The 12944-nt window shown below is 42.2% G+C and overlaps 1 protein-coding gene across 2 annotated transcripts in view; it reads left to right on the top strand.

Moving 5' to 3' along the window:
* Window positions 1-4078: 4078 nt before the first annotated feature.
* HECW1 (HECT, C2 and WW domain containing E3 ubiquitin protein ligase 1) overlaps window positions 4079-12944 on the top strand; it is a gene marked incomplete at its 3' end in the record, with an annotated part of 297921 nt that continues 289055 nt past the window's right edge. The window contains exon 1 of one of the 2 annotated variants that reach the window (XM_080917747.1): window positions 4079-4120. In XM_080917747.1, coding sequence (XP_080773873.1) covers window positions 4091-4120 — 30 coding nt within the window. In that variant the 5' untranslated portion in view covers window positions 4079-4090. Of the gene's footprint in view, window positions 4121-5423; window positions 5507-12944 lie in introns of those variants that run through there. The other variant, XM_080917746.1, reaches the window with a different exon arrangement.

The following is a 12944-nucleotide window of genomic DNA, read 5'->3' as shown; positions in this document are numbered from 1 at the left end:
TTAAGAATATCATCCTGAGTGAGATAACCCAGTCACAAAAGAACAGACATAATATGCATTCGCTGATAATGGGATACTAACCCCAGAAAGCTCTGAACACCCCAGAAATAACCCACAGACTGTGTGAAGATCAAGAAAAAAAGAAAAAAAAAAGAATATATTTTAATTAAAATAGAACTGTTTCACATCCCCCGTTCCTTCCTACAGCCCCTCCCAGTTTCTCTCCTATCCCCTCAAATTAATAACCTCTTTTCCTATATTATTGTTACATATATACATATGTGTATGTATATGTACCCACAAATACTTAATTACAACCTTATAAAAATGTATCTGTATACTTTTATGCAAAAATGCTTAAAATCTGTACATTTATCTTTGTTTTTTAAAATAAAGTTTAAAAAAAAGAGTGACAGTTGCCACTAAATGAGAATACTCGGGGCCAATTTTTGTTTGGGTCTCCTTTTGCTGGAGTTCAAGGAAAGGTTCTCTTTTGATTGGATATCTTGACACTTTGGACACTATGTGTATCCCTTCCTACAAAAATGTCATTCTAGTATATACATGAAATATGACTAAATTATGAATAAACATACAATGGTAAGTAGAATATTCTCTCTGAAAGTTCTCTTAGAGGACACGGGTTGCCTTATAGTGTATACAACCTCAAAACGGTTTAGACTAAATCAGCCCCCTACCCTACTATAACTAAAGCATGGTTGAATAGAAATATCTGTGTTTGATGGTTATTAAAGGGAGGAGAAACTTGTTCCACTGTTTGGTATGAGGTGTGTATGCAGCTGGATGCAGCTGAGATTTTTAGGTTGCTAATAGGTTGCAAGGTTGTGGGTCAGAGGGGGTTGAGGGTCAAGCCAAGTGATGCTAAGCCCCTTCTTATGCTAGCCTGCCCCATGACATGCCTCCTTGCTGTAAGCCAGCTAAAGTCTCCCTGCTGTAAGTCTCCAAAAGAGAGACCCCTACTCTCAGAAGTTACACCATGAGTGCTGCTTCAACTGTTCTTTTTCTTTCCATACTTCTATGGCATGTGCTTCTGATGTCATAGTGAAGGTCTCTTCCAAAGATGGCCTCTGACCAGTCATGATTTTATGAGCATTGCAGAGATAGGTTCCTAGCAGATGGGGCATGTAGAAAGTGCTCTACAGAAGTTTGGTTATTTATTCTACCTGTTAAGTTGTGGTGCCTAAGGACCACAAAAAAAAAAAAAAAAAAAAAAAAAAAAAAAAAAAATCAATGCAGAATAATGTCCCTAAAACTAGCATTTACATCTTGGTGGTAACCAACTGCCTTGTTGGACTTAGGACCTGTTCAACAAGAGGTAGATCATGCTTGGCACTGAAATCATAGCCAACCATCCATGGCTGCTGGTGAGGTCACAGATATTAGAGTAAGACCTCATTTCTATAGTTCTTTCCGTATAGTTCTTAACTATATTCTAAATATCTATCCTTGTACTTGCAGATAAGAATAGCTCTCACCAGTTATAAAAATGAGCTTCTTTCCCAGAGATCATTACTGAAGTCACACCTAGTGAAAAATGCAGAGCTCATCTGTGGGTTGCCCAGCCTCCAGTGATATATCTACAACACACGCGCTACATCTAAGGCTCAGGGGACAACGGGTGAGACAATGTAGAAAGACTGTAGGAACCGGAGGACCAGGAAATCTGCTGCAAGAGTGTGTCTTCTAAATATGGCCAGGAAGCATTCACATGATGTCTCAACAATATGGCTGCTTAATTAAATAAGACCTGAAGAATGACAAGCCAACATAGGTGGGGATTGTTCAGGACCCCAATGCTAGATGAAGAGCTACAGGCAATTAAAGGCTGCTGAAAGAATTAATCCTTTCTGGGGATGAGCTCCTAAATGATTATTCAGTTGCAGTAAAACACACACAAGCAACACTAAACAGACTCAGCAAGTTGCTGAGTGTGTGTGTGAGTGTGTGTGTGTGTGATAAAGAAATTTCAAAGAATTAGGGGGTATAAATGAGAGGAGTTGAAGGAAAGGAGGTGGATAATATATTTTAATTAATTTTAAAAAATTCTAAAATTATAAAAGGTATAAAACTTTGGTACCTTTTGCCTTTGGTAGAAAATGAAATAGAAAAGAAGAATGTGCCTAGAGGAAAATAAAGCATGTCCCAGGATTGGTGCCTCAACACCCTGAGAGTTGCTGATTTCTCAAGTTATCCTCATGACACAACAGGAAGAACATTTCTTTGAGCCAAATAGATGTAGCAACACTGAAAATCAGTCTGAACGGCTTGGCGATTGAGGTGAATAAGCCTTTGTGGCAGTTTGTTGGGATTGTGTGCATTCAGAAACCTTTGATATTAGCTTATACAGTATCATCTATTTGTAGTTTTGCTATTTTATTTGTTTTCTTTCAAATTCTGGTTGGCATTATCATTTGGTTCATTTGGTTGATTCTGGTGTTTATGGTTGATCCTCAGCCAAGTCCATTCTTGGAGGTTTATTTTTCGTTTGTTTGTTTGTTTATTTGTTTTTTAAATACTGAAGCTCCATGTTAATTCATGTGTCAAATCTAGTGGAATATGTATGTGCTCAGGGTTCTGTGTGACTTTTCAGATATGGTTTGAAAAATGGTCAGTCTTGAACTCGTCTGAAGATCAGATTCCTGCCATTCAAAGGGAAGTGTTTATTGAGAAATCACTGGTCACCTAAAGTGATGAGTCCAGAAAGGAGGTGCTCCCGGGGGAAGAGGAGGGATGGCAAATGAGGTTTCACTTGGTTTCTTCTGTAAAGTTCTACTGCAAAAGTATAAGCCATGACAAGAGGTGGGTCAGCAAAAGAGCATCACTGAGAAGCCGCACGTCCCATTGTTATAAATGGGCTGGAGATGTATCCACTCTCCAAAAGAAGGCAAAAGAGCTCTCAGGAAAAGATCCTGGATTTACAGGTATTTCCAGGGTAAGGCATTACTAAGTACAGGAAGAATACTAGGGTGTTCCGTGGGTAAGGGGAGAAAGTACACTTCTAAGATGGGAAAAATGGTTTGCCTAAGGAGCGCTGGGCAAGGAAATGGGAGGAAATAAATAAATAAGTATCATGAAGAGCCCAGAATTGCGGATCATGACGATTCTGTGCTCAGAACCTTCACACGTTGTGAACATAGCAAACCCAGGTTAGAGCAAAGAAGTAACTAGCAGTTCGCTTTCTTTTGCATTTTGGTTGGCTGGTCAAAGAAAGGTTTGCATTTTTCCTATATCCAATGTACTATTTTGACAATGTGCACTGCTTAATACTAAACCTGTTTGGAAAGCTAAGCTTGCCAACAATAGATACCTAGGGTGATTTACAAGCATTGTATTTGTGGTGGCAACATTGTTTTGGGTACTTGCTGTGAAAATACTGGAGGGTGTTGTGAAGTGTATGTGTGAAATGGACTAGGAAAGTCCTTAAAATGGGGGTAAGAATACTTGACCTAGCATACCTAGAAGGCTCCTACTCATCCTTTCTGAACACAACATTTGCATGTACACAAAGGAACTGATGAGCCACGGCTAGTTCCCCGATAAGCCGGGCTGAGAACGTGTGCTGGGTGTTGGAAGGATGGGCCGGTGGTATCAAGAATATATTATACATAAATATATATAAATATATATTTACTATAGGGACGAGGAGGAGGGTGGGGGCGCATGAGGCTGCAGGGCGGAGCACAGTTACCAAGAGCCAGCCTGGCTCCTGGTTGGTTCTCAAGCCTGGTTCCCACAGAGGAGCAGACAGAAAGGGAGGGGATGCGGGAGGAGGATAAAGCAATAAAAGTGTGCTGCGTTGCCACGCACCGGGAGTCCTTGCTTGAGCTGCAACACCGAGCGCCTCTTGACCCAGAAGGCCCCCTCCTGGCTCCTACAGCACAGGTTCACCAGCAGCGAGCTGCTACTGCCCTGGCGGAGGCTCTGACAGTAGCTCTGGCTCAGGATTTGGAGCAGCCGGAGCAAGGCAAAAGACGCTGATCGCTTAGGACTAGCAAACCAGTTCCTCAATGCCTGGCACCTATGCAAGCCACGTGCGACCCCCGGTTCTAACCTGCGTGCGGACCAGAGCATGATCTGTGCCCAGCTGGAGGCTGCCAAGGTAAGCAGACGCCAGGCTCAGACCACCAGCCTCCGCTCCCCTGCCCTCTCCCCACCCCCTTTCTGCGGCGGCTTCCTCACCCCCTCGAAGCCCCTGCAGTGCCCTCCCTTCCAAGAGCCGGGATCCACCCTTTTACCCACCCTCTCTCCCGCGAGGTTCAATTGTTGGCTTGGGGCGAGTCGCTGCCTAAGCCAGGCAAGGCTTGGGTACCGCAGGCTGATCGGGCCCTCCCAAGGGCCCCGAAGAGAAACAAAGAAGCCCCCAAATGGGTTCGCAGCGCCTCCTCCGCCCCTGGGCGCCCTCCCAGTGGCTAGGAGATGGCAGGGGAGGGGGCGGAGAGACCTACGTAATCCCCCTTCCGAGCCCACACCCACTCCTTGTGATCCAAGGTTTTTAGACATTTGTATCCCATGGTCTCCGCTCGAACTCGCAGTGCTCACTCAAGGGCTGCTGCAGCCAGCGGCCAGGTGCAGTCTACTGGGTGGTGACTGGCTGGGAAGATGCTCAGTGTGGGTGTTCCCCAGGCGCCTCCCTATCCCTGGCCGGTTGTACCTCTCATCTGGGCCTGTCACCTGAGTTTCCGCGGGAGCAGCTGATCATTTCGCCCACCCTACTGTTACCTGCACATAGGAGGGGAAAGGGGCAGGGGTTGATGGAGGGGTGGCAGACAAGGGGGCGCTGGGAAAACCGCATCCGGTCCATCTTGGGCTGGAGATTCGACACATTCTCCCTACGTTACCAGGCCATGACAATGCAGCAAAATCCTAGAGCTCAAAGTGGCCCACCTTTCTCCGCTCCAGGGCTTTCTGACAGCCTTGCAGCCTCGATTTTCCTCGATTAGGCACTGGACTAATTTGGGGAGTGTGGATGTGTGGTCTGTTCATCTTGCGCACAGAGGCTGGGCAGGGTAACTTCTTCCCTGCCAAATTCAGAGCATGGGGGCGGCGGCGCGGGGTGGGGGGGGGGGGAGGAGCTGGCAGAGAAACAGGCTGCAGAGATGCCCCAGCTTGCTGTGGTTCCGGCCACAGCTAGCCTCAGTCTGCATTGAGCTAACAGCAGCTAGCATGCGGGGATTTTCCTAGCTACTGAAGACAATTTTTTTTCCTTGACGTTGCTGTAGTTTTTGGGCTTACTTCTGGGATTGGCAGTGGTGGGAGTCTCCCTTGTTTTCTTTCTTTCTTTGAAAAGATAACTATGCTGAATTCGGCTGAAGTGGACACAGGAAGAAAAGCTTAGTTCAAAGCTAAGGGGTGACTTCTGGAATTTAAGAGGCGGTTTAGGAGGGTAGGTGCCCTGCCCCAGCAGTGCTGTGTTCCAAGGCTTCTCAGAGCAGGTGGCCAGATCTGCTTTTCTCAACAGTGGGACTCTCCGGCTGTGGCTCTCACGGTAATTCACTCTAGCTTGGGGATTCATTTTGGAAATGTGTTTCCCACTAAGAAGGGATTACAATCCACATGCCTACCTTAATATGAATGTGTGTTTGTTTGTAGAGATGTAGTTTGTGGCAGAATCCCCTGTTGCCTGCTCCTCCTGTTTGCTTTCTCCTTTGGAATGTGGCATTGGTAAAATGAAGAACTGTTTTAGGTCCTAGACCAACAGGCAAATCGGGGTCCAGAGTATTTCTTTAAAAATCAAAACATGTTCTGGTAGATCCACACTAGGATCCCAGTCTAGGGCCATTAGTTTCCTTTAGAATGACAGATCTCTTTTTGTGGGGGATAGATTTTCATTAAGACAGTTGCCTAAATTTATTCAGATTGTGACATTATTGACGTGGTTCGGGAGGCCACATCCTGAGCTGGAACCGCTTATCATGCAGAAAGGAGATGGCATCATTCAGCTCTCACCTCTCAGACTTTGGTTTTTAAAGAGGGGCCTATTGAGACTCTGCCTTCCGCGTTCTAGATAGGACTATTAGTGGACAAATACTTAGAGGGCAAATGTAATCATCAGACGAAAACTTTTAGCTTCATTCCCTCAAGTGTAAAATGAGTTGGTCCAGTTAATCTCACAGTTCCCTTTAGTTCCAGCTTCCTTTGCAGGGCAAGGTGGTGAAGGAGGTAGGGAAAGTTAGCCAGTTCTGGAAAGACAACTAACTAATTACAGCCCAAATAATGGAAGCAAACCACGGTTTTATTATGGACCTTATTATTTTTAAGTCTTAGAATCTTTAGCTCCAGCTTCACCACTTATAAGTGAGATGGGCTGTTGACTTCAAACAGATCAATTTTGGTCCACTGAAGAAAGAGGCTTCGCGGGGGAGGGGAGCTTCAGGGCAGTGAAGAACATGAAGAGCATTGTGTAACAGGTTCTCTTACTTTCAGCTTCAATTGCTCACGGATAATCGAGAATTAACATTCCCGGCTACTGATTTCTGCTTGCTTCTTTCTAACGAAAGAGTGTAGACAGGTATTTTGTCCTGTGCAGTAATTAGCAATAGCATCAGGTTTTCTGTCTCTGGTAGGGTATGGTATTGGCCATAATGCCTGGTTTAATACCCCACATTTGCTACTGGTTTAATAATGACTGAGACAATGGTGCTTCTAAACAGGCAAGGAGGGTTTTGTTTATTTTGGTAATTGTTAAAAGTTAGGCATGGTGAGGCATTCAATCGTTGACTCTAGCCTAGCTACACAGAACACTACATTTGAGCACCAGTTTCCCCAAACATTATGATCAAAATAGCATCCTGAAATAGCAGTACCTGCTGGGCATAGTTTGCTGTTTTCCTGCAGCCATTTCACCCACTCAGCTAGGTTAGCACTGATCACTCTGCAGTTTTCTGAGTGGGGAATGTGCCACAGCCTCCTGCTTAAAATGACTCTAAAAGCTCAGAGCAAGGCCATGATCAAACTCACCTCTCGTGTCTGCAGCACCTAGCACTTTGCCTGGTACACAATCTGTGGTGGAGAATGTTCACTGAATGGATTTCAGGTCATGGGGATGTTCTGTAATTGTATAGGCAGGAGGAAGGTGGTTCATGAGTCAGTTGGAAGCATCAGAGGCCTTACATAAGATGCTTAATGGAAATAGTACACTAGCACTCAAATGCGGCCCTTTCAGTAGATGCCTCTGAGGGAGGCTTCACCCCTCTCAAGAGAACAAACAAAACTATGTAGATAGAACATTAAAATGCTGTAGGGTTGGGGAAAAGATTTCTTTTTCTTTTTTACTCGAATAATCTGTATTTGTCTTTCTGTTTTGACAAAATTTATCTGGACACTGCTTTGTTCTGTCTTAGCTTTGAAGGAAATTTGTTTGGCCCAAGGACTCTGTCCTCTGGCTTGTACTTAAACAGAAGACCAAAGTATTGCTGTTATTTCTTCCTCAAGTCTAGATTCTACAGTCTAGTGATTTCAGGGATGGCAGCCATGTCTAGGAAATGCTATGGGCTGACCCATATTTGTACAAATCTTATTTAACAATTATACGTTGTATTTCTAAGATGACCAATCAGTTAGAGACCAACATTTCTTGAACCAGCTTACTTTGATGGAATCTTCATGTATGCAGATTCTTGCATAGACAGAAATGTCTCATAGACACTGAGACTTCAGGACAAATCACCTTAGGAAACTAGAAAAGCCCAGTTCTTATACCTTTCCCGCTCAAAGCTCTGAGTGTTTAAGTCACTGATCCCTCTGTGATTTATTTTCTTCTTCTTCTTCTTCTTCTTCTTCTTCTTCTTCTTCTTCTTCTTCTTCTTCTTCTTCTTCTTCTTCTTCTTCTTCTTCTTCTTCTTCTTCTCCTCCTCCTCCTCCTCCTCCTCCTCCTCCTCCTCCTCCTCCTCCTCCCCCTCTTCTTCTTCTTCCTCTTCCTCCTCCTCCTCCCCCTCCTCCTCCTCTTCCTTCTCTCTCAAACTCTGGGATGAAAATAATTAATCAATAATCAAATTAACATTTTAAGTTTATGTGTATTATATGATGTATGAGGGTAGAGTAACTTAGGGCCACTTGGGAGCACATGGAGTTTTTCTTGTAATCTTGCTGAACCTTCTGTTAGCCCTATTCTCTACAGATACTTACAGTAATTATTAACTTTATAACTAAACACTGTTAAAGAAATAAAGTTCTTGATATTTCTTGTTCCTAGAGTACAGCATTAAAAGGTGAACAATTTCAGAGATGTTTATAATTTTAGGATTTGATAGTCAAGGCTTGGCTTTCATCACCATAAAGGGTTTCTGAGTGGTTCCTGATCAGATGTGTTCCCCAAGGTTAACCCAACACTTTCCCTTTTCTCTTTCTCTAATTTTCATTTGCCCCTGTATTTCACCTCAACCTAATCTCCTGAAAAGAAAAAAAGACACCTCCCCCAACTCGAAAATGCACACCAGAGTAACATTAACACACATCTCGTGGGCCAGATCCAAGGGTAATGCTACCACTCACCCTGTGGGCTACACCAAGGGAGATACTAGAATCCCATGCCTTCCCACTTGTCTTACCCTTTCTAATTACGGAAGTTTACATGTACACATTACTTTTCCAAACTAAAGGACTGTGATGTGGAGAGACAGATGGAGTCTTGGAGGATGTTGTAATATTCCTGTGTTTTCGAAGACTTTCAATTCCACCTGAAGCATAAACTCTAGGTGTTTTTGTCTTTAAAGCCTCTTTTAGATATTTTAGAAAATGCAACAACACATTGATGACTGTCATATATATGTATATGTATACATATCCTATTCCATAATGCACTTACATGGGGTTATTCGTACGTGACTATTATGTTTTAAGGCATTGTCACTGGAGGAGAAAATGACAAGTGATCCTTGTAAGATGCTGATAATACTATAGTTATCGATGGTATGCCGTAATGACAACTAGATTCCTAGGTCACTGAGTTTCTATGGCAACAAGACATGGGCAATCTGAGCACTGTGTGATCAGAAACCATACTTGGATTATCAGCCAGAAGTTGAATGCACAAAGGACAGAAAAGTAAAAATACCGTGTGCAGATGGGCTCTGCTGGTGTTATCTACTTTCATGTGATATTTTTGGATGAATACACTGGATGAAATTTAAGCCTGCATTGAGGGGAGGGAGGGGTGAGCTAGAGGAGGACACCATCTGTGCCCATGATGATGCAAACTATCATGGAAACTTCATTTGGGGTCTCTTTTATGTATTTAGTGGAACAGATTTTTCATTTCACACTTTCGAGATATATTTGTACTTCACAGATGCCAGGGAAGTATCATGTGTGTGAAAGGGGGAGAAAAAAAAAAAGCCAAAATTTACTTCTATGACCAGGGATTATAATTTAATCATCTTGTTTTTAAGTCAACACCTGTTCACACTGCAGGAATGTTGTCTGCTTTTTCTTTAGGGTTTAAACCAGAGAAGTTTAAGAAAACAGAAATCTTTATCCCATGCATAAAAGGCTGTGCTTTGGGTGGATAAAAACTGTCAACAATTCATCATTTGTCATCACCCGAGACCCGAAGAAATGACAGTGGGATGAGGAGAGGTGCCGTTGAGGAGGGATGCTGTGGGTTAGTTGCTAGAGTGCTTGCCTAGGGTTCACAAGGTCCTGGGCTCCATCTCATCCTTGCACAAACCAGGAGCAGCCGCACAAAAGCCTGCAATCTCAGTACTTGGAGGTGGGAGGCAGATACTGGAGGAGCAAAAGTCAGCCTTGGTTACATAGGAAGTTCCAGGCCATCCTGGGCTACATGAGAACCTGTTTCAAAACCACAAGGGGAAACAAAATAAGAAAATATCACAGAGTATGAACAGTAGGCTACTGGCATATAAGGGCTTCTGGTTTTTTGTTTGTTTGTTTTTTGTTTGTTTTTTTTTTTTTTTTTTTTTTTTTTTTTTTGTTGTTGTTGTTGTTATACCCAGATTCCTCTTTACCCCTGTGAAAAAGAATTTCTGGAAAGGAGTTGTGTCTGCTGTGATGTTGAAATGTTTCATGTCCAGAGCCTAATTCAAATTTATCTTGAGAACCCTTTAGTCCTCTGAATAGCTGTTCCTCATCTACCTGTGTTTCCTCTGCCATCCTGTGACTAATGGATAAATCCAGAACGACTGTCTAGTGACTAACAGATAAAAAATCTTTTGGAATGTATTAACTTAACAAAGCCCCATTTCTCATCAATCAAGGGCTAGAAAATTTGTCAGATAGCTTCTGAGATCTGTAGCTGAGATATTTTTTTCCTTCCAATTTTCTATAACCTGCCTCTCTGATATTTCCACAACGTATATGGGAAAATGTTTGATTTATGGCTTCCTTTGTTCTGACACTATAAAAACTTCATGAAACTATTTCTATGCTGAAAAAGGAATTGGGGGAGTAACCCAAATCTGTGTTCCTTGACTATGGTTACGCACATTTGGCTCCAAACTCTAACTCCCTGTAAGGTGACAGCTATGGTTTTGCATAGACAGTTATTGTACCCACTGTGGGATTCTGGGGGAATAATGCACTTCTCACAACAAGAGTCACCTGGACAGAAGCAAGGTCCTGTCAAGGACCCATTCCATCCAAGCCACTTGGAGTGCTTTCCCCAGGTAGATTGTTAGTGTGTTCTTTCCAGGGACTGCTCACACCTCCCTTGCGTTGACTGATGGTCCATCTGTATATTCTGAGCTGGTTATTTAAAGATTCTATTTGATAGGTACCTTTCTAATTTTGGTTTGCTTTCAAAGTCATTTGTTTGCTTTGAAAGCACTTTGGTCTAGACATTTGGTATTGTTTGCTTGCTTGCTTTCAGATTTTCAAAGTCAGTTTTGGATACTTACTGGCTTATTTTCAGCAATGACTCCACTTTAAACCTTTAAAGACATTTTGGTTTCTTGGTTTTCTTTGCCTTTGGAGTGATTTATTACATTTTTCCTTTGTCTCTTGATACTCTTCAGATACCTGATTATGCCCCCTTTCTTGTGGCTTTTCCTGTTTATTTCACACTCAGGTTAGGTAATTGATGAGTGCCTGACCGTAAAGAAACAAAAGATAAGAGGCATTTGTTCCCTCAACCCAACGGAGTTGTCTGTAGAATGGCCTCATAGGGAAATCCAACAATGCTCTTCTTCTGGGTCAGGAGCAACTTCAGTACTTGTCTGGATGCACATAAGGCTTGATAACTCAGTGACCTAGAACACATTCATGTTTTTATAAAAGATAACCCTAAGACCCAGTGGAGGAGGATAGAGGGTTCTGATCCAAATTTACAAATTCAGTTTTGATCCAGAACACAAATTCCTAGCTTTCAAGGTTTATTTTCAGGCAGAAGAGGGGAAATGGAGTGGGAGGCAGAGAGGGATAAGGGTTACAGAAGAGGTTAAGCTACCATTGGGTACCTCTGGCATCTTTCTATGTGTGACTATTACAAACTTTCAACCCGCAAGTGTTTGGGAAAAATGGGGAGGTTTAGCCACAGATAATTTGGCTTTAGCATGGTTTTGGGGGTGAGTGTGTCTGTTGCTCCTTTCCCTATAGTGTTCTGAAGAACAGGCTGACCTTAGTAATTGTTAAGATCAAAATAGATACATTTAAGCTCTGTATGTTTTAACTTTATGAGAGATTTTTTTTTTTTACAAAAGGAGAAGATGGAAAGATGGCTCAAGGGTTAAAAGCATTCGTGGCTCCCCCATAGAACCTGGCTTAAGTCCTAGCACCCACGCAGTGACTACTGAAGGAGCTGAAGTAGTTTGCAACCCCACAGGAAAAACAACAGTATCAACCAACCAGATGCCTCCCCCCAAGGGCTCCCAGGGAGTAAACCACCAAACAAAGTATACACATGGAGGGACCCATGGCTCCAGCCACATATGTAGCAGAGGCTGGCCTTATCTGGCATCAACGGGAGGAGAGGCCCTTGGTCTAGCGAAGGCTCAATATCCCAGTGTATCAAAATGACAGGACAGGGATGTGGGAGGGTGGGTGTTGAGTGGGAGAACACTCTTACAGAGGCAGGGGGAGGGGGGAGGATAGGGGAATTCCAGAGGGGAAACTGGAAAAGGGGATAACATTTGAAATGGAAGTAAAGAAAATATCAAAAATAATTTAGTTTAAATCTTGTGAAAGAAGATATGAGGAACCAATACCTTAAATCCAATTTCTTACAACCAAAGAACACAAACTTTTTTCTATTGAAAACATATGTACTATATTACATTTCTATTAAAATATATACATACATAAACATAAAAATGAGGAACTAACCATTTTTATAACTAGACAACCAATTTAGCATTGTAAATGGATCAACCACACATTTACAGTTGACAAACTAACATTAACTCCATTTGCTGTTTCTAGAAGTACCCAAAAATTTGGTGGCATCTTCTTATCCAAATTATGTAAAGCACATCAGTCCCCATTGACAACAGAATCATAATGTCTTATATGTTAAAGTACAGTTTTTTTTTTATTAAATTGGTGTTGAAGGTGTCTTTTGTACTGCTAGATGGGGTCCTATATGGTTAATGTTTGTGTATTCTAATAAAAGGAAATATAAAGTATCACAACCGCTCCTTCTAGGTTCCATTTCTATTTCTGATGACTAAACAAAAAGGTAAGATCTGCTTATGCCTAAAAGGACATAAAATTCTGATTTTTAACCAGTTATATTTTTTGTTTCTATCAGTACTATTACTATTTGATGCACTAAAACAACAATTTTGTTTTTAAAAGGTTTTAAAGAATACTATATTGTTATCTAGCTTGTTATATAATGTGACGTTCCATTTACCATTACAAAATAAATCTGGTATAATAGCAATATAATCAAACAAATTAAATTAGTATCTTCAGAAAAGACCTGTAATAATTTAAATATTGAAGACCAAATTTTCCTATATTTACGGCTGAAT

The sequence above is a fragment of the Micromys minutus genome, assembly GCF_963924665.1.
Source record: "Micromys minutus genome assembly, chromosome: 6".
NCBI lineage: Eukaryota > Metazoa > Chordata > Mammalia > Rodentia > Muridae > Micromys > Micromys minutus.
Note: the sequence above shows the minus strand (reverse complement) of the source record. Positions and strands in the feature narration are given on the sequence as shown.